The sequence below is a fragment of the Sesamum indicum genome, linkage group LG11 (assembly GCF_000512975.1).
Source record: "Sesamum indicum cultivar Zhongzhi No. 13 linkage group LG11, S_indicum_v1.0, whole genome shotgun sequence".
Classification (NCBI taxonomy): domain Eukaryota; kingdom Viridiplantae; phylum Streptophyta; class Magnoliopsida; order Lamiales; family Pedaliaceae; genus Sesamum; species Sesamum indicum.
Genome location: NC_026155.1, coordinates 5,910,395 through 5,937,153, shown reverse-complemented (window position 1 = coordinate 5,937,153; position 26,759 = coordinate 5,910,395). Strand labels below are relative to the sequence as shown.

At 36.4% G+C, this 26,759-nt stretch overlaps 2 protein-coding genes across 2 annotated transcripts; one reads left to right on the top strand and one right to left on the bottom strand.

The window, feature by feature from the left end:
- Nucleotides 17,205-18,092, bottom strand: LOC105173390 (non-specific lipid-transfer protein 8). Its single transcript, XM_011095103.2, has 2 exons — nt 17,690-18,092; nt 17,205-17,512 (listed from the first exon to the last, which is right to left on the bottom strand). The coding sequence occupies exons 1-2, from the start codon at nt 18,031-18,033 to the stop codon at nt 17,503-17,505; spliced, it is 354 nt and encodes a 117-aa protein (XP_011093405.1). The 5' UTR covers nt 18,034-18,092; the 3' UTR covers nt 17,205-17,502.
- On the top strand, nt 20,679-25,892 carry LOC105173785. The gene has a single exon (XM_011095664.1). It carries the CDS (start codon nt 20,679-20,681, stop codon nt 25,890-25,892), a length of 5,214 nt encoding a protein of 1,737 aa, XP_011093966.1.

Genomic DNA, 26,759 nt, shown 5'->3' with positions numbered 1-26,759 from the left:
AATTAAATTTTGATACATATAAATATATTTCAAATTAATTTGAGATGGATATACATTTAAAATTATTTCTTTAAATCCAAATTCATTAATCCAAATATATCTTAAAATTGTATTTGGATTATTTCAAATTTCTTAATATGTTTGGATAATTCTAAATATAAAGAATTTTAAATTCTTATTATTTTAATTTTGAATTAAGATTTTCATAAATATGTGTGGATCTCGAATTCCTTTTATTCAAATCCAAATATACCCTAATGAAAATTTAAAATTATACTTACGCAATCCTCAAGAATTCTTCTTCTATACATTATATTTTTATTAGAGTTTGGATGAAAAATATTACCGTCAACAAAGAAAAATTTACCTAAAATGTTAATTTTACACCTAATTTAATACTTTTGTATTTATTAAAAAATAAATATAATATATATAGAAAGAGTTGAACATAATTATATTTTTAAAAATAAATATAATATTATTACATAGGAATTTCAAATATGTGGTAAAATTAAAAATTTATGTATTTTATTTACCGTCGTTAGTATTTCTTATTCAAATTATAATGAAAGAAGACTAAATCTAAACGGTAATTTTTTTGTAAAAGTTGTAAGTATAATTTTAAATTTTTAAAAAGATACATATATAATTTTATATTTTTATAATTAACCTTAGATCATACTCATCAATATATGCATACGCATGTGGATGTAAATACACCGTATTTTTCGTACGAACTTGGTTTGAGAAGATGAAGAATTGAAATAGAAAGAGTTGGGAGGAGTATGGAGGGCCAATAGGGGATCCTAATTATACGATTTTACATATGCCGTAATTATTAAAATAATCAAAAACTCACTAGGGGTTGTACATATCAAGCCCAAGATAGTGAAAAATATGATTCGGACTGACAGTTCGTACCTTTATGTTAGATAAGGACTAATGTTCTTTTCACTAAGTACAGAGGTCTCCCACAGACCTCGGTACATAGGTATTTTTTTCAATAACTTAAGATCCAATATCTAGACCTTGAGTAATTTATGCAAAAGGTTTCTTGGGAGCCCTTAACAATAATATGAACGGATAAATGACTCAAGTCTCCAAAGGGAAGTACGGAGGTCTCCGTTGGATATGTTGGCTACTCATAATATAATGTTCTTATAAGCGGGTCTTTGGGAAGAACTTAATTAGATACACACCTGACAAATGTCTCCCCTAGGGCACTCTTTTAAATACTTGTACAATTAGGGTTTCGACTGTTGTTGAAGGTCTCTAATGACTGTTACAAGTATCCCACATTAGAAGTCCCCTACTTATCAAGTTTTAGAAGAGACAAAGCTTGATAATTAGACTGGAGATAATTTCTATAATTTAGGGATTGTCGAAAGATCTGAAAAAACCAAGATAATTTTCTCATCGAAAGTCCCCTATTATCAAGTGCATAGGGAATAATATTCTAAAAGTGATTTAATACACGAAGATAGTGGATTAGCTTTGACATATAAAGATGTAGCTCCTTCATATTCTCTAATGTTAATTCTTGTCTTGGGATTTGTCTGTGTCTATAAGCAGATATCAAAAGGCCAAAACTTATAAAATGTTTCAAAATATGTGAAGCAAGTACCTGTTTCAATATTTTAGGAATTTGGAAGGCCTTGCTTTCTGAGTAAATAATGCCTTAGAAAAATTCCACTCTTTCTAAAGTTCCTTTAGATCATTATGTATAAGTTATTAGAAGTGTTTAATGAAGCTGCAAAATTATTAACACAGTACTTTGCTAATTCTCAAGGTAGATATGACCCAAATAATTGAGTGAGATAAAGTTGCTGAATCACAATGAATTAGGCTTGAAATAGCAGAATCTAATAGTAGATAAAATTATTGATGTGCTAAAGAATAAACAATAAGATGCCACTGAGGATAGGACCTCTAGTGTTGAACTGAATAAACAATAAGATGCCACTGAGGATAGGACCTCTAGTGTTGAACTTGAAGCAGTCATCGACGAGAACTGAGTTGAATGTATAAAGAAAGTCCCAAGTGATGATGGTGAGTGAACGAAAGTCCCAACCATTATTTGTATCTTGCATACTTTGCAGATGGTGATACCAAAAGTTAGTTATAGATGAAGTATTGAAGGCGTTTTTTAGAACCTTTATCTCATTTCAATAGTTTTGAGGATCTTTTCAGGGTTTTTTTTTTTTTTTCAAACAAATCTCTAATTTCAGAGGTCTTTTCATACCTTCATCTTTCTCAGCTTAAGTTTAGAGGTAGTTTTTGGACCTTCACCTTTCTCTAAGTCCGAAGGTCTTTTTTAGACTTTTTCTAGACCTTCTGAACTAGAGGTCTTTTTAGACCTTTAAAACTAGATGTCTTTTCCAAATATTTCCATATTTGAGGTCTTTTTTAGACATAATATTTTTTAGACATTTTAAGATTGGAGGTCTTTTTTACGACCTCTGTCTTTTTCATACTTGTTGATTGGAAGAAACCTCATACATTTTTATCGGAGAAACATCATAAACTGTTGTTGCAGAAACCTCATAAATTGTTGTTGGAGCTCTTTCACCCTTTCCAAATAACTTAACTAGTGACAGCTAGAGTAAGCTATCCAATTCTTCCAATCTTAGAACTAGTCATATTCCAGACATAAGAGCTTCATACTTAATTTCGTTATCCACAATGATGAAATCCAATTTAATAATAACCTCAGGTTTAATATGTTGAGAGCCTTGGAGAAAAATAATAATGAAACCCGATTTAATAGTAACCTTTGATTTTATACCTAGGTGGCCTCGGAGGAAAATAATGATGACCATGTCGAAAATTCGTCAACTTTTGGAGGTCTTTTTCAGATGTAAAGAATTTAATCTTTGGAAGACTTTTTGAAATTCGGATAAAGTTTTGGAGGCATTTTCCAAACCTTGAATCAGCCTTGGAGGTTTTTTCAGACCTCCAACAATAAAAATTTGAAGAAAGCATGGAACTTCAGTCGTTTCACAACAATGAACCTTCAACAGTTTTAATGAATTTTATGGAAGGGCGAACCTTCAAAAGCAATAAATCTTTAGTAGAATTTACCATGAAAATCTACGTTAAACTGTATCCATAAAATAATATTTGAAATATAACTTACAGTGCATGCAGAAGTGATACGCGTATAAGTTTTTCAAATAAATCAAGGGTAGAATTTACCATAAATTCATGGGAGAGATCTTTTGGGGAGTTTTCCCGGGGGTTGCCTATGGAAACTATCTTGGTAGCACCCCTTCTACTCACGTCCAATTAATTGGGCATGTCATTGCCATTCTTGATGACCAATTACAGTTCCGGGCTAGCACGTTCTATAGCTTAAGACACATGATGAGAACAAAATATGATAAAAACATAAGGTAGTAGTTGTTCAAATAGGCAAATAATTTATGAAAATAAAAAATATATGCACACCATGATTTTTAATAGAACGTCTCTGTGGATGGCACGTTCTAAATTTTAAGTAAACTGATTCTCACCAAATAGTAATTCTGAAAAAAGATGAAGTCATGCACCTCACCAGAAACTCATTCAACCATGATTTCAATAGCCTTAGGAATGATCTTTTTAGATAATGAAGGGGAAAATGCAAGCAACCCTTTTGTGATATAACAAATAAGTAAATTACCCTCTCATGAAAAAATAAATAGTGATTTACCTCCCTATATTTTTAAAAATGAAGCAATTTACCTCCCTACATAAGGAGGTAAATTGCTTCATTTTAAAAAGTATAGGGGGGTAAATTGTTATATTTTTTTTATATTGGAGTAACGTGCTCATTTTTAATATCACAGGGAACTAAATTGCTATTCACCCGATAATGAAGGCTGAGAATGAAGAGCCCCATAATAAAGTTCAATAATGATTATCAGGACAGGAGAGAAAGCGAGACAATAGCAAAATATCATAATTTCTTTTTGGGATTGACTTCAAAGGTCTGCCTTTGTGAACTAAAAAAAAAAACTAATTAAGGAAGTAAGTCAGCCTCAACAGAAATAAATACTCTGCCGATTGCATGCATGATATTCCAACTCCAACACGACTGTTCGTCTCTTATGCCACTGACTGCCCCTATTTTTTTTCTGGTTTCTCTTTCTATTTCTGATTTCTTCTGCAATCTACAGTACTTATGTGATGTTTATGTAACTATGTCTATGTAATTGTTTGTAGTTTAAGACTTTATGTTCTTTACTTCTTTAATTTAGTATAAATATAAATTAAAATGATCACTTTTCATATGTTTTAATTATTAAAGTAATTAATAATTCAGTTATATGTTTAGTTTAGTATAAATATCATATATATAATTACTATGTATTTTTTAAATTTTAATTTTTGAAATCGCTTCTCTAATTTTGGCAAGGAAAAAAAAAATGAGTATTATTTATTTATTTTAAGTTCTGAATTTCTTTTTGATAATAATATATGTATTTTCAGACTATAATCTATCTATATCTCTTTATTTCTGGTAAATTAAATTATTTTTTTCTGAGGAGAAAACCCGAATGAAGAATAGAGGGTGGGTTCTGAGTGATTGCAGCATAGTATATTATTTCGCTGTAAATTCCTCTACGTTTCCTTCGGTCGTTCGAGTTTTTCGAGCGTATCCCCCTTTTGTTGTTTGCTTATCTTACTTTTTTCTCTCTATTATATACTGTTTTATTGTATCTCTTTTTCTCAATTAAAAAAAGGAGACGTGAGGACAGAGGATGCGTATTCTCTCTCTCCTCTCCTCTCCTCTCCTCTCCTCTCCTCTCCTCTCTCTCCCCCTCCCCTGTACAGTACTTCTTTCTCCTAACAACAAAATACCATATCATCTCATGTTAGTTCATACATATACTTATTTTAAGTATGTGAAATTATATTTCTCATTTCGATACAACGATTTGAAATCGTCTTGACCAATTTTTTAAATAGTTTAGATAATGTGAAAATTTTTTATTTTAAATTAAATTTTGATACATATAAATAGATTTCAAATTAATTTGAGATGGATATACATTTAAAATCATTTCTTTAAATCCAAATTCATTAATCCAAATATATCTTAAAATTGTATTTGGATTATTTCAAATTTCTTAATATGTTTGGATAATTCTAAATATAAAGAATTTTAAATTCTTATTATTTTAATTTTGAATTAAGATTTTCATAAATATGTGTGGATTTCGAATTCCTTTTATTCAAATCCAAATATACCCTAAAGAAAATTTAAAATTATACTTATGCAATCCTCCAAGAATTCTTCTTCTATACATTATATTTTTATTAGAGTTTGGATGAAAAATATTACCGTCAACAAAGAAAAATTTACCTAAAATGTTAATTTTACACCTAATTTAATACTTTTGTATTTATTAAAAAATAAATATAATATATATAGAAAGTGTTGAACATAATTATATTTTTAAAAATAAATATAATATTATTACATAGGAATTTCAAATATGTGGTAAAATTAAAAATTTATATATTTTATTTACCGTCGTTAGTATTTCTTATTCAAATTATAATGAAAGAAGACTAAATGTAAACGGTAAATTTTTTGTAAAAGTTGTAAGTATAATTTTAAATTTTTAAAAAGATACATATATAATTTTATATTTTTATAATTAACCTTAGATCATACTCATAATTATATGCATACGTATGTGGATGAAAATACACCATATTTTTCGTACAAACTTGGTTTGAGAAGATGAAGAATTGAAATAGAAAGAGTTGGGAGGAGTATGGAGGGTCAATAGGGGATCCTAATTATACGATTTTACATATGCCGTAATTGTTAAATTAATCGAAAACTCACTATGGGTTGTACATATCAAGCCCAAGATAGTGAAAAATATGATTCGGACTGACAGTACGTACCTTTATGTTAGATAAGGACTAATGTCCTTTTCACTAAGTACAGAGGTCTCCCACAGATCTCGGTACATAGGTATTTTTTTCAATAACTTAAGATCCAATATCTAGACCTTGAGTAATTTCTGTAAAAGGTTTCTTGGGAGCCCCTAACAATAATATGAACGGATGAATGTCTCAAGTCTCCACAGGGAAGTACGGAGGTCTCCGTTGGATATGTTGGCTACTCATAATATAATGTTCTTATAAGCGGGTCTTTGGGAAGAGCATAATTAGATACACACCTGACAAATGTCTCCCCTAGGGCACCCTTTTAAATACTTGTACAATTAGAGTTTCGACTGTTGTTGAAGGTCTCTAATGACTGTTACGAGTATCCCACATCAGAAGTCCCCTACTTATCAAGTTTTAGAAGAGACAAAGCTTGGTAAGTAGACCGGAGATAATTTCTAGCCTTAATAAATAATTTAGGGATTGTCGAAAAATCTGAAAAAACCAAGATAATTTTCTCATCGAAAGTCCCCTATTATGACGTTCATAGGGAATAATATTCTAAAAGTGATTTAATACACGAAGATAGTGGATTAGCTTTGACATATAAAGATGTAGCTGCTTCATATTCTCTAATGTTTATTCTTGTCTTGGAATTTGTCTGTGTCTATAAGCAGATATCAAAAGGCCAAAACTTATAAAACGTTTCAAAATATGTGAAGCAAGTACCTGTTTCAATATTATAGGAATTTGGAAGGCCCTTGCTTTCAGAGTAAATAATGCCTTAGAAAAATTTCACTCTTTCTAAAGTTCCTTTAGATGATTATGTACAAGTTATTAGAAGTGTTTAATGAAGCTGCAAAATTATTAACACAGTACTTTGCTAATTCTCAAGGTAGATATGACCCAAACAATTGAGTGAGATAAAGTTGCTGAATCACAACTGAATTAGGCTTGAAATAGCTGAATCTAATAGTGGATAAAATTATTGATGTGCTAAAGAATAAACAATAAGATGCCACTGAGGATAGGACCTCTAGTGTTGAACTTGAAGCAGTCATCGACGAGAACTCAGTTGAATGTATAAGGAAAGTCCCAAGTGATGATGGTGAGTGAACGAAAGTTCCAACCATTATTTGTATCTTGCATACTTTGCAGATGGTGATACCAAAAGTTAGTTTTAGATGAAGTATTGAAGGCGTTTTTTAGAACCTTTATCTCATTTCAATAGTTTTGAGGATCTTTTCAGGGTTTTTTTTTTTTCAAACAAATCTCTAATTTCAGAGGTCTTTTCATACCTTCATCTTTCTCAGCTTAAGTTTAGAGGTAGTTTTTGGACCTTCACCGTTCTCTAATTCCGGAGGTCTTTTTCAGACTTTTTCTAGACCTTCTGAACTAGAGGTCTTTTTAGACCTTTAAAACTAGATGTATGTTTCAAATATTTCCATATTGGAGGTCTTTTTTAGACATAATATTTTTTAGACATTTTAAGATTTGAGGTCTTTTTTACGACCTCTGTCTTTTTCATACTTGTTGATTGGAAGAAACCTCATACATTTTTGTCGGAGAAACATCATAAACTGTTGTTGGAGAAACCTCATAAATTGTTGTTGGAGCTCTTTCACCCTCTTCAAATAACTTAACTACTGACAGCTAGAGTAGGCTATCCAATTCTTCCAATCTTAGAACTAGTCATATTCCAGACATAAGAGCTTCATACTTAATTTCATTATCCACAATGATGAAATCCAATTTAATAATAACCTCAGGTTTAATATGTTGAGAGCCTTGGAGAAAAATAATAATGAAACCCGATTTAATAGTAACCTTTGGAGGAAAATAATGATGACCATGTCGAAAATTCCTCAACTTTTGGAGGTCTTTTTCAGATGTAAAGAATTTAATCTTTGGAAGACTTTTTGAAATTCGGATGAAGTTTTGGAGGCATTTTCCAAAACTTGAATCAGCCTTGGAGGTTTTTTTCAGACCTCCAGCAATAAAAATTTGAAGAAAGCATGGAACTTCAGTCGTTTCGCAACAATGAACCTTCAACAGTTTTAATGAATTTTATGGAAGGGCGGACCTTCAAAAGGAATAAATCTTTAGTAGAATTTACCATGAAAATCTACGTTAAACTGTATCCATAAAATAATATTTGAAATATAACTTACAGTGCATGCAGAAGTGATACGCGTATAAGTTTTTCAAATAAATCAAGGGTAGAATTTACCTTAAATTCATGGGAGAGATCTTTTGGGGAGTTTTCCCGGGGTTTGCTTATGGAAACTATCTTGGTAGCACCCCTTCTACTCACGTCCAATTAATTGGGCATGTCATTGCCATTCTTGATGACCAATTACAGTTCCGGGCTAGCACGTTCTATAGCTTAAGACACATGATGAGAACAAAATATGATAAAAATATAAGGTAACAGTTGTTAAATCCATAAAATAATATTTGAAATATAACTTACAGTGCATGCAGAAGTGATACGCGTATAAGTTTTTCAAATAAATCAAGGGTAGAATTTACCATAAATTCATGGGAGAGATCTTTTGGGGAGTTTTCCCGGGGGTTGCTTATGGAAACTATCTCGGTAGCACCCCTTCTACTCACGTCCAATTAATTGGGCATGTCATTGCCATTCTTGATGACCAATTACAGTTCCGGGCTAGCACGTTCTATAGCTTAAGACACATGATGAGAACAAAATATGATAAAAATATAAGGTAACAGTTGTTAAAATAGGCAAATAATTTGTGGAAATAAAAAATATATGCACACCATGATTTTTAACAGAATGTCTATGTGGATGGCACATTCTAAATTTTAAGTAAACTGATTCTCACCAAATAGTAATTCTGAAAAAAGATGAAGTCATGCACCTCACCAGAAACTCATTCAACCATGATTTCAATAGCCTTAGGAATGATCTTTTTAGATAATGAAGGGGAAAATGCAAGCAACCCTTTTGTGATATAACAAATAAGTAAATTACCCTCTCATGAAAAAATAAATAGTGATTTACCTCCCTATATTTTTAAAAATGAAGCAATTTACCTCCCTACATAAGGAGGTAAATTGCTTCATTTTAAAAAGTATAGGGGGGTAAATTGTTATATTTTTTTTATATTGGAGTAACGTGCTCATTTTTAATATCACAGGGAACTAAATTGCTATTCACCCGATAATGAAGGCTGAGAATGAGGAGCCCCATAATAAAGTTCAATAATGATTATCAGGACAGGAGAGAAAGCGAGACAATAGCAAAATATCATAATTTCTTTTTGGGATTGGCTTCAAAGGTCTGCCTTTGTGAACTAAAAAAAAAATTAATTAAGGAAGAAAGTCAGCCTCAACAGAAATAAATACTCGGCTGATTGCATGCATGATATTCCAACTCCAACACGACTGTTCGTCTCTTATGCCACTGACTGCCCCTATTTTTTTTTTCTGGTTTTTCTTTCTATTCAGTACTTATCTGATGTTTATGTAACTATGTCTATGTAATTGTTTGTAATTTATGACTTTATGTTCTTCACTTCTTTAATTAAGTATAAATATAAATTAAAATTATCACTTTTCATATGTTTTAATTATTAAAGTAATTAATAATTCAGCTATATGTTTAGTTTAGTATAAATATCATATATATAATTACTATGTATTTTTTAAATTTTAATTTTTGAAATCGCTTCTCTAATTTTTGCAAGGAAAAAAAATATAAGTACTATTTATTTATTTTAAGTTCTGAATTTTTTTTTGATAATAATATATGTATTTTCAGACTATAATCTATCTATATCTTTTTATTTCTGGTAAATTAAATTATTCTTTTATCATATAATATATCCAAATTTATTTTTTTTTATTTTATTTTCAGATTAATCTTTATTCAATTAAGAATGTCTGAAATTTCAAACCGAAAGCATCCAAGATGGAATTACGCATCCTTGCATGATCCTATCAACACAAACAATATTAAGTGGAAATTTTGTGGGAACGTACATAAAGGAGGAATTACAAGGCACAGACAACGTCTTATTGGTGGTTTTCATAATTCCAAACAATATCATGTGTAAATTTTGTGGGAACGTACATAAAGGTGGGATTACAAGACACAGACAACGTCTTATTGGTGGTTTTCATAATTCCAAATCGTGTCCTAAATGTTCAGAGCATGTGAGGGTTGAGATTAAAGAATATGTGGCGAAAAAGAAACTGAAAGAACATATGGATGCGATCCCACATTTTGATGATATTGCTGAAGAACAAGAGCAGTGGGAATCTCAGCTAAAAAAGAGATTTGTCATGGCAAGCGTCCATCTAATGTCTAGCTTGGAGGCTCATTTGAATTTGTTGCACAAAGAAAGTAACAAAAAAAGCCAAGATCAATAGGTCCTAAGGACCTGTACTTCATGCAAGATGCTGATGAGGTAGTGAAACAAATAAAAAATAAGGATGGTGGGAAATTGTTTGGTGAGAACAGGAAGAAAACGAGGGAGTAGGTCGTACAAAAGTTTTGTCAGTGGATGTGTGATACGGGCATCTCATTCAATACTGTAAGAGCTGATAGTTTTGGACCAGCAGTCGAAGCCTTTGGCTAGCACGACACTGGTATGAAACCTCCTAGCTATTATGAGGTTAAGGTCACGTATCTGAAGAAGAAATTGGAACATACATGTCTAATTTTGAGAGAACATGAAGAAATTAAGGCTAAATACGGTTGCTCACTGATGGCAGATGGTTGGTCTGATACAAGACAAATGAGACTCATTAATTTTCTGGTGAATAACCCAAAAGGAAGCAAATTCATAAAATCCATGGATGGATCATCATATACTCACACTGGCGAAAAAATATTTGAGTTGGTGGATAAGTATGTGTAGCTTGTTGGGAAGAAAGATGTGATTCAAGTGGTCATAAATAGTGCAAGTGCAAACATTTTAGCTGGTGAGAAGAGTTCTTCTAAAAATAATTTATAGTCATAAACTCAGAGCATCTTTTACTTATTATTTTAATTAATTAATTATTATTTAATGACATTGATCATTATTGGAAACAAAATACCCCCGTTTATATTGGTCGCCTTGTGCAGCTCATTGTATAGATCTGATGTTTGAAGATATCTTCGAACTTCCTAATTTGAAAAGACATATTAGCGTGGTGTGATGATTAATGCCTACATTTATAATATGCCACCTCTTATAGGCATAATGAGAGATTTTACTAAGAATAGAGAGATGGTCGACCAGCAAAACTTCGCTTTGCAATTGTATTCTTGACGTTGAAGCGAATCCAGGTTCAGAAGGGGAATTTAAAGAAGATGTTTATTTTTGAAAGGTGGACTGAGAGTAGATATGCGAGAGAAGCACAAACTAGTAGCAAGCTACATTTTGATGCCTTCCTTTGGAATTATGTTCTTTACATAATTAAATTTGCTGGTCCACTAGTCAAAGTGCCCCAATTGATAGATGGTGAAACAAAACCACCAATGCGTTACATTTATGAAGCCTTGGATAGAACCAAGGAAGTTATTGCTGCTTCATTTTCCAATATTCAAGAGAAGTACAAAGGTGTATTTAAGTTGATTGATGCTAGATGGAACGTTCAACTTCATAGGCCCTTACATGCAGTTGGTTACTACTTGAACCCGGAGTTCAACTATGCAAATCCTAATGTAGAATAAGATGAAGAAGTTATGCAAGGGTTATATGCTTGCATTTTGAGATTGGTTCCAAGTACTAACTTGCAAAATAAGATTGTTTATGAGTTCCCAAAGTACAAGAAAGCGGAAAGACTTTTTGGGATGGTTTTTGCAATTATATAGAGCTACAAAAGCACCAGGTAATGAAAATTATTTTTCAAATCAAATATGTTGATTTTTTTAATTATACTTATATTAAGTTTTTTAATTTTTGAAATTACTAGTTGAATGGTGGTCTTCTTTTGGAGGATCAACTCCAAATTTGCAAACTTTTTGCCATCAAAATTTTGAGCCTTAAGTGCAGTTCGTCTGTCTGTATGAAATTGGAGTGTTTTTGAACATGTAAGTAATTCATATTTAAGTATACTCCATAATTTATATATTGGTAGTTGGTAGATATAATTTTTATATTAATATTACTAATTTAATAATTTAAATTTATGCAGCTTAATTCTAAGAAAAGAAATAAATTGGAGTAAAAGCGCCTAAATGATTTAGTTTTATTAAGCATAATACAGCTTTGAGGAGGCGATATGATGCACGTGATGCAATAAATCCAATTCTCTTAAATGAACTAGAAGAGAGTAATGAATGATTGTTAGGGAGATTGACTATTGATAGTAACGAAGAGAATGCTATTGTATTTGGGGATGACGAGTTGACTTAGGGTGATATTGTTCGTGCTCCTAGGGTTGATGAAAATATTTATAATTTTCGATCTCGGGGAACTAGGGGGCACATCATACGCATCTTACTCAAAAGCAAAAAAAACATCTACTTCATCTAGATCTAGTGGACATCTAAATCTTGTTGACGAAGAAGAAGAAGAGGAAGAAGAAGAAAAGTTTAATGACACTGATGAAGAAGAGGCTGGGTATAAATCTAACGAACATGGAGATGGAGATGAAGATGATGGAGAGGCAAGTGAAGATTTCCAAGTAGAATCAGATGATTAGGTTTTATCCTTGTTTTTTGATAAACTATTTTGTATTTATTTGAATCTTTTGGCCTTTTTTCTATTCTTTAATTCTTTAACATTAGTCGTTTTTAATTATATGAAGTTTAATTTTTTTTATTCTTTTTATATTGAATTGGTTGTTTAATAGTCTTATTTAACTTCTTTTGCATTGTTCTAACCAGGAAATACTAATTATATTAATCTTTAGATTATCTTTTACATTTGCTCCATCCTTCAAAAAGGCGTGCGCCACACCGTACCCTATGGCTCCAGGAGTCTTCAGCGCCGTATTAGGCCATTAATTACTAATGGTCATATATTAGTTTTTGTTTTTTTTTTTTTTTTTTGGTGTGTGTGTGTCTTCTTATTTGGGTTTTCAGTGAGATTTCTCGCACTTAAGAGAAAAATCTTAATTTTTTTACCATAGATGGCGCCAATGTTGTTCCGAAAAATATAATTAATCGGTACCCCCACTTAAATGGGTATGCCTTCCAATATAAGATCTGCAAAATATACAGTCATTAGAACTGAGGGAACCCCAACAACCATGGTTGGAAAAGATGAAGAAGAGAAATAGAAAGAGTGGGAGAATTAACCTGTACCTACAATATGGAGGATCAATGTATATATGGGATTCTAATTGTACGATTTCACATATGTTGTAGATGTTAAAATGATGTGACGGTCAATGTGGGTCATACATATTAGGCACAAGATAATGAAAATGTGGTCCGTGCAGATAGTACGAACCTTTATATCAGATAGGACGAATGTCTTTTTCACTAAGTATGAAGGTCTTCCAAAGACCTTGATACATAAAGGTAGTTTTTCAGTAACTTAGGATCCAATATCCAGGCCTTGAGTACTTTCTCCAAAAGGTCTCTCGAGAGTCCTTAACAACAATATAAAATGATGAATCTCAAGTCTCCTGAGGAAAGTATGGAGGTCTCCACTAGATACCTTACGTATTCAAAATATTATATTCTTATAAGTGGGTCTTTAAGGAGACTTTAATTAGATATACCCCTGATGAAAGTCTCCCCTAGAGCCCTCATATTTATATGGATGTTATAATACCTTAACTTCCCCTACAATAATACGTATGTTACAAAAAAAAAATATAATTCTCATTATTGTTATAAATATATAGGTTACAATATAATAATTTTGATTGTTGTTACAAAATTAAAATCCATTGGTATGGATGTTACAAAAACTATAACTCCTATTTTCACCTCCCAATAAAAGGGTTCTCTATACTAAACACCAGATACACTTATATTTTGAAAATCACTTATTCTTAAAATACTCTTGTTGTACCATCCTCTCACATTAATACATAATTATCATTTATTAATATAATAATATGGATGAGTGGTATGATAATAAATATTATTTTTTGTCAATTAATATGTTAATAAATAATATTTTGTGTCAATTAAAATTTTATTGGACATGATAAATTCTTGAAAGTGAATGAAAATTTGAACAATAAGAATTTGGGATCAAAGTGTAAATTTGTAAAGATGAAGAAAAAATAAATATACCATTTTCTTTTAATATATATATCTACATCCTATACACTAAATTAGTAAAACAAAGAACAAATAAGATGAAAAAGGGGATGAAGTGGTGAAATAAGGACAATGTGTAATATATCTAATACTATATTAATAATAATATATATATATATATATATACACCTACTAACATATACATATATAATTAACTACATATACATACATATATACATAGATGAACTTCCAAAAGAGTGTAGAGAATCAAAAGAAAAGAAAAGACAAAAGAGAGAGAGACGGTGGTGATAGGGGAGAAAGAGGAAGAGAAAAAAAAGAGAAAAGAAAAGAGAAGAAAACAAAAGAGAGAGGCGATGCAAAGAGGAGAGAAAGAGGAGAAGGAAAGAGAAGAGAAAGAAGAGAAGGAAAGAGAAGAGAGGAGGAGGAACTTTGGTATTTGTTTTCACTACCATCAAGATCAATAAATTTCTACAGCTTATTAGATAAGTCTTTTTCATCTTCTTGATCAAATTCGTGCAGAAGCTGGGTGTGAATTGAAATTGTGGAAGATAAACTAATAAAGATGGAAGGAAGGCATTAGGAGAGGCTCTGTTTTCGATCAACCTCTGTAAATCATGATTATCTTAAGATATACTGGTCCGAATCTAGTGATTCCTGCTTCTATGAAAATCTTAGGATGTGAACTCCGTCGTTTTAATGGGTAAAAGTAAGAGGAAGAGACCTCAAACATTCTTCACGTGCGAACCTCTCCGGCAAAGTTCGAGGAAGAGACCTATCCAGAATATAGGTCTAGTTCTTGAAATCAAAGACTATCCAGAGATTTCTCAGTCAATTATTACAGTTGGTTCCATCAAATTTATTTGCCTCATGTATTATGGTTAGTGGATTCTTAGACATCTGTAATTAAAAAGGAAAAACAACGAGATTTATAATACTGTATTCAAATTAAGACTTGGTATTTAGTCATTAACTCCTCTCACTATTTTTACGAAAACCCATAACTCTCAAATGGGATTCTGGAAAACCTTTTTTTAGTGGGCTACAAATGCAATTTTTCATGCCCAACTTTTACAATTCACATGAAAAAAGACCTTGTGGCAGGTAACCTTGGATGTGGATCAAACAGGTAAGCGCAGCGAAAACGCGAAGATCAAAATTCAATCAAATCAAGCAAGATAAAGTCTGATCAAGTGGTGTACCCTTGATCTATCCCAGACGTAAAGCAAATTCATAGGCCAAGATCAAAGAGAAAATGAGGTGCACAATTTAAACAAAATCCTTAGTCTCGTAGTTCTCTTCAATCGGCGTATTATGTTGTTCCAATTCTCCAACCATTCACCGAGATCTCAATAGAGAGACCCTCTAAAAATCGTCCACACGATTACGAGGTTGTCTCTTCCTCATGCTAGCAAGAAAAGAAATGAAAAGAATGAAAGATCAAAACCATATTATTGAATTAACAGATTGATCCTTCTTGCTCTTTCCTTGATTCAAAATCAAGAAAGAACTAGGGTTCTTAGAGAGAATTTTCGACAAAGAGAGAGAGAGAGAATGGGGGAGATGACTAAATTCACTCTTGGAGAGAGGAGAAGAAACGTGTTGTACTTTTGTTAGGATAGATATACAAGTACATCAAAAGACCTAGTCTTTTGTATTCACTTGATCTTATTCAAGGTGGTACCTTAAACACCTCAAATACCTACACATAATGATCGAAAATTTCACACATTTTAAGTCAACAGACCAGCCTTCATATCTTTCAAGAGGAGTCACCTTCTCTTTTGACCTATACTAGGTCAAACGGGTTATGGGCTTATTTTAAACAGATTAGGCTTGATTTAAATAAATCAAGCCAATATAAAATGGACTTAAATCAAAACTAATATAATTCTAGGCCCATAAAATAAATTCACGTCTTTTAATCTAATTAAAAATCCAAGCCCAATCTCTCTCTTAATTTATAAATTAAACTGAGCCCATTTTAAATTAGTCAAATCAATTAAAAAGGTCAAATTTAAAATTAATTAATTCAATTAATTAACTTTTAAAAAATTCAACCCATGAAATTTTACATAAATTATCCAATCATTTATGAGAGATGGAGAGGGATGGAGCACCAAATTTTCAGCACTTGGAGAGAGAAAAACATCTAGATTTTGTGTATTAGATTTATGGAAGAGTTGGTATGAAGTTGCGAGTAAAAGAGGGAAGACCTAGTCAACTAGATCACTTCCCTATCTCTATCAACTTTCCGTAAAACTCTCTTCTCCGTCTGGAATTCGAAATTCAGCCCCTAATATAAACTTAGTGGCTGATTTTCTTCGTTCATGCAAAGTGAATTAACCTAGAAAGGTCAACGTGGGCTAGGCTTGGTGAACTTGGATCCGACTCGATTAATTTGCCCCAACAAATTAAATTGAGCCGAACAACTTATTCTATTGAGCTCATTATTTAACCTAATTAACTAAAACACCCAAAAAAGACAGTTCAAGTGAATATTTAATCCAATTAAATACTTATAAGTCCACAATGCAATTAATTAATTAAATAAATGTAATCCACTTAATTATTAAGCCCAATCAAATATAATTAGTTCAACTAATTATTTTTAACTTATTTCTAATTAATGAATCCAAATCCACTCGAAGTTCGCAAACACACGAGAAACCGTAGCAAGAGATCTATTAAAACTTTTAAATGGCCGAGTTATCAAATTTCTTATATTTGAATAGAAGAATCAGAACATTAAAGAGACTCTGCTCATTTTTATCTTTTTAATTTTCACAATTTTCTTTGCGTTAAAAATTTTTCAAACAAGAAAGAAATTTGTCTTGATACCCAATTCTGGATCTAGATGTCGATGTAATTTTCTCTAGTTATACATATCCTCTATGAATTCAATAGAGCCATTTTCAATCACACAATTTTCAGTCTTCTTAATTGGATTATTAATCGTGTGTGGCGTATTATTTGTACTCGTGACGTGTATATATTAATTGAAATAAAAAATATAACGGGATTCGAAATAGAAGATTCAACACGCAATTTTCAGTGTCTGAATTCTTGAATTGTTAATCATGTGCACATTGGTTTGGCCTGTGAATCAATGCTGACGACGAATAGAAGAAACCTCAGACATTTCTTTTCATAGTACATAGACAATATAGTAATAGTACTCAACCAGCAGAAATAACACATACGACAACATAAGGTATCTCCGAACAAATTCTCCCCACAGAGGAGAAGCTGCAATTTATTCAACACAAAACACCAGACATAGTAGAAACTCGAATATGAAACAAATACAATTAAACTCAGGATAAGTAACATCCGAGGTTATTATATGTGTTGGTCGTCCTGCCTCGATGATCATACCGTAGAAACGCGTACACCCGACGTTCTCATTGTCCAGCAGTTTAACTGATCCTGCAAGGAATTAGAAACAATGGAAATGTAAGAGTTGATTAGAAATGTGTTGGGGTGAGCTTATAAAGACTTCGAAACGTCTTATAATTGAATGTTTGAGAGCTTATAAGAAGTTTGTATTTTTTTATGCATATGACGAGCTTATAAGATTCGAAAATAAGAGTAGTGTATCAATACTTGGAGCAATCAACATTGGGTGAGACTTCAAATGGGAGGGAGATCCCACAATTCCCAGGCAGAGACTTTGCCAACTCAGGCTTGAGACTGATGTTCTTTGCAGCAGTCTTGAGGCAGCTGCAAGCAGTCTGCTTATCGGCCGTGGTCGTGGCGGACGACGCTAGGTTTGAGGCCCCAGCACAGCATGCGGCTGGTGGCGCTCCGCTCCCGCTCTTCAGATAGTTAACGCAAGGCTGCAGGTCCTTGATCACGTCGCTGCATGTGATAGCGGTTGCCGGTGCGATTAAAAGGACGACAACAAGAGTTGTCGCCAGAAGGCGGATTGCTGGGGTCGAGTATGCCATGATCAAAATTGAAGAGTTTGTTGAAAGCTGCAGATGGAATTTTAGGGTGGTGTAGTGTTTGAACTGATTGTGGCTTTTATAGGGTAGTTGGAGAGGTAAATTTTGAGGGAAAAATAATTGGGGAGAATATTTTAAGGCAATGTGAAGTGGTTGAGTGCAAGAAAGTTGAATTTTGTGGTTTCTTGAATTTGGTGTTCAAGTGAATGATCATAAAGTCAAATTCCAGTGTAGTTTAAGGACAGAGTGGAAAGTTTGGAAGCTTAAGCTAATGCAGCTGTGCTGCTTAACTTGCAGCACTGGGCATAAACCTACTCCACCTTCAATTAATTGTTGTGATATTTATTCATAATTACAAAAAGGCCCCTAGTAATCGAGAAAATACCCTAATAGGCCACAGGATCTGCGCAATTTTATCGGATGGGGTTGGAGGAAAGCCGACAAGCCCATCTACTCGTGGATTTGTATATTGATTGATGGAGCGAGGTCTTTATACGTCATTTTGATACGATCAATCCAAGTGGATGACTCGTACAAATAGTCTAATAGGTATGAAATTCTTATTAGCTTTTTGAATTATACTTTTTATGTATATGAATTCACTAATTTGAGCATCGAAAGATCGTTTTTTGGGCTAAATCAGATGACTCATTATTGCATTCTATGGTTGCAGATTGGAGATCAAGTGACATCGAACGTATGTTCACATGTCTTTTATTTAAAAAATAATATGTCACAATTATGAAATTGATTTGGTGTGTACTCGTTCATTGTGATCGAAGCCGGTGTGCAAGGTATTGTATGCACTAGTTGGAGCCACATGGTTTTATCTTGAAAATGGCATCTCCCAAGGGAGACGTAGCTTTGGGCTTATTCTATAAACTGCACAAATCCCTCGTTTGCTAATGACATAGAACCGGATATAGCACTTTCCAATATTATCAACCTTCCATGCCAGGTGCTTCAGAAGCAGACATGGCATTATTTCTACGAATTGCACCAAATGACCTAACATATACTCGTACATCATAACTGGAGCTTCTATCGAAGTACTATTCATTTCGATCAGAACCCATGATTTTATTACAAAAAACGAAAAAATTTGAAAAGCTTATAAACTACAGACATTTCTTATTTGCAATTAATACAAGATGAGAAACAACATTGTCCAACATCATCAACATTAAAATGAAATATTGATTTGAGTAAACAAAGTAAGGGGTAGAGGCTTATGTATGTGTTGTAATTAAACATGCATATTTGCCCAGCTGTTATGCAAAGTTGGTTTCTTGCCATTTCTGACAAAGTAGACAAGAAAAGTGTTTCACTGTACAATGACCATGAGACTAATTAACTGCTACTTTATCACAGAATCACTACTGCACAAAATTCTAACATCAACTTTTAAAGAATAATTTTTAAAATAAATTAAAAAAAATAAAATCGAATTAAGATTAATATAATAAGGTAAAAAGTAGTCTAGGAGGAAGTCAAATTCAATTTACGATTTGAAACAGTCGGCATCCCAAACACTTTGAAAGTGTTTGTCTGAAGTTAGAAGATGAAAAGATTTTTACTTTTGTACTAGTGGTTTTTGTAGAAAATGATGGAACTTGTAGCAGAACAAAAAGTGGGTAGTGTTTGTAAAAAGAATACGTGAAGTCGATAAAAACTGAATTGAATAGTGTTTGGAAAAAATCACTTCTGAAACAAACTTAATTAATTAAAAACTATTTTGTCCAATTTGTTAAACAAATACTATTTTTGCTTAATTTTTGCGCTTGTCTTTTGTTAATAATAATAACTATTTTATCATAAAATAATAATTTTTATTCCAATTAGTATATCTCATATTTAATTTCTGTCAATATTTTGTCATTTATTATATATTTGGAAAAAATCTAAAAGCAGTTTCAAAATCGAAAGTTAGTATTTCAAACACTTAAAAAATACTTTTTTTGTCTAATAATAAAAGTTGAAAAGTATTTTTGATGGGTATATGAATAATCCCCCCCGCAAAAAGACTGAAAAGCCCTTCATTAAGGGTAGCATGGTCATTTCCGCGACCGGATCCGCGTACTTCACAACGGTCGGGTCGCAGAGGACCCGACCCGAGTCAAAGGAGTTGACAGAAGACCCGGACAATGACGGTCGTTCGATTAGAATGGGATCAACCAGATGAGGCCACGTAGCCCAGTACTTTCCGTACAACTGTGTACTATAAATAGACCCCGATACGCCATAAATAAGGTGACTGCTATACATTTATTGAGATCGAACTTTGAGATAGAATACATTTCTCTCGATCAACCTAACTTGAGCGTCGGAGGGTCATTGTCGGGGACATACCCGACGAGCTCACGGTTCTTGTTTTATTCTCAGGGGACCCAAAACCTGTTCCGGAAGAATTAGTCGAACAGCTGTGAGATCGTTGCAGGAGATAGAATAATTCGACCCGGATCAGTTGGCGCCGTCTGTGGGAACATTCTGAGAATTCTACCGTTATGGAGGGTTCATCGAGGAGAAATGCCGCCGAGGAAGAAACACCCAGGAGAGGAGCAGGTGCAACCAGAAATGCCGCCGAGGAAGAAACACCCAGGAGAGGAGCAGGTGCAACCATCCAAATCACACAGGATGAGCTGTAGAGGATGATAGACGAGGCAAGCAGAAAGGCTATAGTAGAATATGAACGGAGAACAGCAACCCCCCTGGTCAAAGAAACTGCTAGAAGGCAGTTATTTGAAAACGTGGAGCCAATAAGAGAGTCTAGAGTCCAGGGAGAACATGAGCACCGCAGTAAGCGACCGGCATCATCCGATGCAGGTTCCAGCAGCCATGGACGCGCAAAAAGAAGAGAGCCGGTCATATCCAGGGCCGAAGTGGAGAGCGTGGGCAAACAGATACATAGCTTGAACAAACAGATAGACGAGTTGAAGAAACGAGGGGAGATCGTAGCGCAAAACAAGAACTCCCCTTTCTGTAACGAAATCCTCGTTCAGACCGTTGAGCCCGGATTCAGAGTACCCGATCTGAGGAGGTATGATGGGATGAGAGACCCCCAGGAGCATGTGGCTGCCTTTGAGATGGTGATGAATCTTTACGGACAATCTGCCCCGATAATGGCAAAATTGTTCGCGACCACACTGACGGGGAAAGCCCAGGAATGGTTCACGAACCTACCCCGTGGAAGCATCGAGTCCTACGAACAACTCGTGCAAAAGTTTAATTTTCATTTTGCAAGCAAGAAGAAACAGAAGAGGTCGGCTACTCATCTGTTCAACATCCGACAAAGAGAAGATGAAACGCTGAAAAATTTCATGGGCCGATTCAACAATGAGACCCTGGAGGTGCAAGAACTGAGGATTGACATGCTTGTGAGTATCCTCATACATGGACATAGGAAGGGATCTTTCGCCTCCGCCCTCGCGCGCGACCCGCCCTACGATGTTGAGCAATTGATGGCGATAGCACAGAAATATATTGACGAGGAGGAGATGAACGCGATGAAAGATTCGGAGCGAAGGGAGCGTGAGTATGTTCCCAGACGACCTCACGAAGGAAGAGGGGGAGGAAATGACAAACCAAAAATGGAGAAACGGAAGGAGCCTAAGTACGTGCCAAAATATCACAACTACACTCCCTTAGCCATGTCCCGGGAGAAGGCTCTGATGATGGTAGAAAATGCTGATGTGCTGAAATGGCCTAGACATACGAGGTACACTCCCACCAAGAAGATATCTAACAAGTACTGCCGCTTCCATCGGGAGAGAGGACACAGCACAGAAGAATGCTACCAACTAAAAGACGAGATCGAAAGGCTCGTTCGGCAGGGGCATTTCCGAGATCGCGTGCCCCCAAACTGTAAAATTGGTGGGGGAGGAAGGAGAAGCAGATCGAGAAGCCCGGACCGAGACAGAAATCCGGGCCCATCCAGGACAGACAAACCCCCGATGGGTGGAAACAACGCACCCACTAAAGGCATCATATACACCATCGCGGGAGGATCAACTGCGGGCGATTCGAGTCGAACACGGAAAAGATGCGCCCGAACAGCCGGATCGGTGCGACAGAAAGAATTCGTGCTGAAGGTGGAGGGTGAAGAGGCCATCTCATTCAATAGCTCGGATCGGTTGGAGGACGGAGGAGGAGAGAACGACCCCATGGTCATCAAGCTTGACATCGCGAACTTCACCGTCCATAAAGTGTTGATAGACAGTGGGAGCTCGGCAGACATCATTTTCAAAAATGTCGTGGATCGGATGGGGCTGGAGAATGCGAGGCTCGAGCCCGTGAAAACCCCGCTGGTCGGATTCGGAGGAAGTGAAGTGGCCTCGCTGGGGACGATAGAGCTGCCGGTGTCCATGGGCGAGGAGCCGAAGAGAAAAACGCTGATGGTCAAATTTCTAGTGGTTGATACCCCATTTACGTACAATGTCATACTGGGTCGGCCGGGGTTAAATTCGTTCAGGGCGGTTATCTCCACATACCATATGAAGATGAAATTCCCCACCGAATATGGAATCGGGGAGGTATCATGCGACCAGAAGGAGGCTCGCAAATGCTACAACTTGTCGATAAAGGGAGAGCCGAGGTCGAAGAAACAGAAGGTCAGGGAGGACGCGGAGCCCCGACCGTATGAAGCCGAACACCTGAAACCCAGCGAGGAATACAAGGCTATTCAGCTCGCCACAGAGGACCCCAGCAAGACGACCAGGATAGGGTCCAGCATGAAAGAAGGGGAGATGGCCATGATAGATTTTCTAAGAAAAAATGCGGATATGTTCGCGTGGAACCCGTCGGATTTCACCGGGATCGACCCGGAGGTGATCGTACATCGGTTGAATGTAGACCCCACTGCTCGACCTGTGCAGCAGAGGAAAAGAAATTTCAGTAAGGAAAAGAACGATGCTATACGGCAAGAGGTCGAGAAGCTGCTGAAAGCTGGATATATATCGGAAATCCAATACACGAGCTGGCTCTCCAATGTAGTGCTCGTCCCGAAATCTTCAGGAAAATGGCGAATGTGTGTGGATTTCACGGATCTGAACAAGGCGTGCCCTAAAGACCCGTACCCGCTGCCCCGGATCGACACCATGGTGGATTCGACCGTTGGGTTCGAACTCTTTTCAATGATGGACGCATATCAGGGATATCACCAGATCCAACTGGCAGAAGAGGATAGAGACAAAACCTCCTTCGTCACAGATAAAGGGATTTATTGCTACAACATGATGCCCTTTGGACTGAAGAATGCAGGGGCAACCTACCAGCGATTGGTTAATAAGATGTTCGGGGACCTGCTCGGAAGAACCATGGAAGTATATGTTGACGACATGTTGGTCAAGAGTAAGAGGTCGCAGGACCACATTGAAGATCTCTCTCAAGCATTCAGCATAATGAGGTCGCATGGAATGAAACTCAACCCGGACAAATGCACATTTGGGGTGACAGGTGGAAAATTCTTGGGGTATATGATCAGCGAAAGAGGGATAGAAGCGAATCCAGAAAAGATACAAGCCATTATGGGCCTGAGGTCGCCGAGTTCGATCAAAGACATGCAGAAGCTTACCGGAAAAATTGCATCTTTGGGCAGGTTCATATCGCGATCGGCAGATAGAAGCCTACCATTTTTCAAAGCTTTAAGGAAACCCAAGAGTTTCGCGTGGACTCAAGAGTGCGAACAGGCTTTGCAAGAATTGAAGGAGTACCTCACCAAACCCCCTCTGCTCGCAAATCCTAAAGAGGGCGAGACACTATTCTTGTATCTTGGAGTGTCCGAAAACGCGGTTAGCTCCGTGCTGATAAGGGAAGAGGCTAACAATCAGAATCCAGTCTACTATGTCAGTAAAATGCTCCAAGGGGCGGAATTGCGATATTCAGAGATGGAGAAGCTCGCTCTGGCATTAGTGGTGACTGCCCGGAAGCTGCGGCCATATTTCCAGTCGCATAAAATAGTAGTGCTGACGAACCACCCCCTCAAGCATGTGATGTCTCGACCGGAGGCCTCCGGAAGATTAATCAAATGGGCGGTTGAATTGGGGCAACATGATATCGAGTACCAGCCCAGGACGGCCCAGAAGGCACAGGTGCTCGCGGATTTCATCACAGAGTTATCCAGCGATCCGAAAGAATCTGAGGCTCCCGACCATACCTGTTCGAAGTGGATGCTGCATGTAGATGGGTCTTCGAATGCGAATAACGGAGGAGCGGGCATATTGATCCAAGGACCCGAGGGCATCGTGATAGAAGTAGCTGCTCGACTATCGTTCCCGGTAACGAACAATGAGGCGGAATATGAGGCATTGGTATTAGGGCTGGAGCTAGCGTATGAGGCAGGCGCTCGCGATCTAGAGGTTTTCACCGACTCTCAGCTGATCGCTATGCAAATTGAAGGGGCATACGAGACAAGAGAAAGAACCATGACACAGTACAAAGAGATCGCGCAGCAATTGATGGGAAAGTTTAACGGATGTACTGTTTCACAAGTTCCTCGAGCAGAAAATGACAAAGCAGATGCTCTGTCAAAATTTGGGGCAGCAATGGATGGAATCCGAGATCGCAAAATCACTGCAGTAGTGCGCGACCGGTCGGCACTCACGAGGGGAACAGAAATTCAGGTCGTATCAGAGGCCGAATCGTGGACGAGTGAGATCATACGGTACCTTGGAGAGGGCATCCTGCCCAACGACCCGCAAGCAGCAAAAAGAGTCAAATTTCGCGCGACCCGATTCACGTTGTTGGATGGTCAACTCTACAAACGAACAGTGGATGGCCCACTCCTAAAATGCTTGGAGGGAGAGAGAGCCCTGTACGTGATGCGGGAAATACACGAAGGAAGCTGCAGTAATCATTCGGGAGCGAGGTCGCTGGCTCAGAAGGTGATGCGGCAAGGTTATTTCTGGCCTACCTTGGTCGAAGATTCCAAGAACTTGGTCAGGAAATGCGAGAGTTGCCAGAAGTACGCTTCTTTGATACATCAACCGGCGACACCGATGGAGCCGATCAAGATAGCATGCCCGTTCGACCAGTGGGGAATTGACATCGTAGGACCATTTCCACCCGCACAAGCCCAAAAGAAATTCATCATTGTAGCGGTCGAATATTTCTCAAAGTGGGTCGAAGCAGAAGCGGTAGCCAAAATCTCGGAGAGGGAAGTCATCAATTTCATTTGGAAGAATATCATATGCAGATTTGGTATACCACGGATATTAATATCTGACAACGGCACGCAGTTCCAGGGCAAAAAAATTACAGAATGGTGCAAGGAGTTGAAGATCGCGCAACACTTCACAGCAGTCGCAAATCCTCAAGCGAATGGGCAGACCGAAGTGACGAACCGGACGATCCTGCAACATTTGAAGACTCGTCTCGAGACCAAGGGGTCGTGGGTCGACGAGCTGCCCGGCGTCTTGTGGGCTTACCGAACAACACCGCGGACCGCCACGGGTGAAACCCCTTTCTGTCTGGTGTATGGAACTGAGGCCATCATTCCTGCCGAAATAGGGGAGGAATCGCAAAGAGTTATGCAATATGAACCCGAGGCGAATCAAGCCGAGCGAAACTTCGACCTCACTGTCATCGAAGAAAAAAGAGAAGCTGCATATGCCCGAATCCTGCATCACAAGGGTCTAATGATGAAGAGCCATGATCGTAGAATTCGACCGCGCCAGCTGCAGGTAGGGGATCTCGTTCTGAAGAAGGTGGAGGCGTCAAAACATGTGGGTAAGCTAGAGCCACCCTGGGAAGGCCCTTACAAAGTGACCGAAATCAGAAAGAAGGGTACATACAGGTTGCAAGACATGCAAGGTCGCGATCTACCACGCCCTTGGAATATACAAAACCTGAAGAAGTTCTACGCCTGAAGCTAGGAGCCTGTGAAAGGCCATCAATCGAAGGATCGAACAAGGAGCCTGTGAAAGGCCATCAACAAATCGAACAAGGAGCCTGTGAAAGGCCATCAACCGAAGGATCGAACAAGGAGCCTGTGAAAGGCCATCAACAAATTGAACAAGGAGCCTGTGGAAGGCCGTCAACAGATCGAGCAAGGAGCCTGTGAAAGGCCATCACCCAGAGGGTCGAACAAGGTGACTGATCGAACAAAAATACACGGGGAGAGTTCTAGCAGATTGTTAATTGTATATTCTCAAAGGTTAGGAAGATCGCATCCGTTTTAAACATTGTATTACTGGATAGTTACCACTCTTGTAATTTACGCGACGATATTTATCAAAGTTTCTTTGTTTTTGGGCTTATACTTGTTTTGTGCTTATGATTCGTGCGTACGTTATTATCACCACTTGCACACAAGCAATACGCGAACTGAAAAAGACGCGTCCAATATGCGATCTGAAAAAGACGCACTCAAGCAATACGCGAACTGAAAAAGACGCGTCCAATATGCGATCTGAAAAAGACGCACTCAAGCAAAAAGGCGAATTGAAAGAACACAATGTGCAAATATAGCAAAGGAAGCGAGCTGACAAAAGTTCATTTTCATTTAACAGAATGTCATATACAGGGGTCATCAAAATTTCTACCCCACCCTCCTGTTTACAAAAAATGGTGTCCTAACAATTTCTAGGATTTACATGTGGATCAATCAGCTCAAAATCCTACCACAAAATAGAAGAATCGGGACTAATCAGGCGTCAGCTTCGGCCTCCAGTTCGTCCCTCAGGACCATGAATTCATCATCTTTCAGCTCAGGATCCGGAGGAAGAGGTTGAAGG

Bases quoted from the DNA above. Each gene is read 5' to 3' on its own strand.
- LOC105173390 (XM_011095103.2), bottom strand. From the start codon at position 18,033: ATGGCATACTCGACCCCAGCAATCCGCCTTCTGGCGACAACTCTTGTT.
- LOC105173785 (XM_011095664.1), top strand. From the start codon at position 20,679: ATGATAGACGAGGCAAGCAGAAAGGCTATAGTAGAATATGAACGGAGA.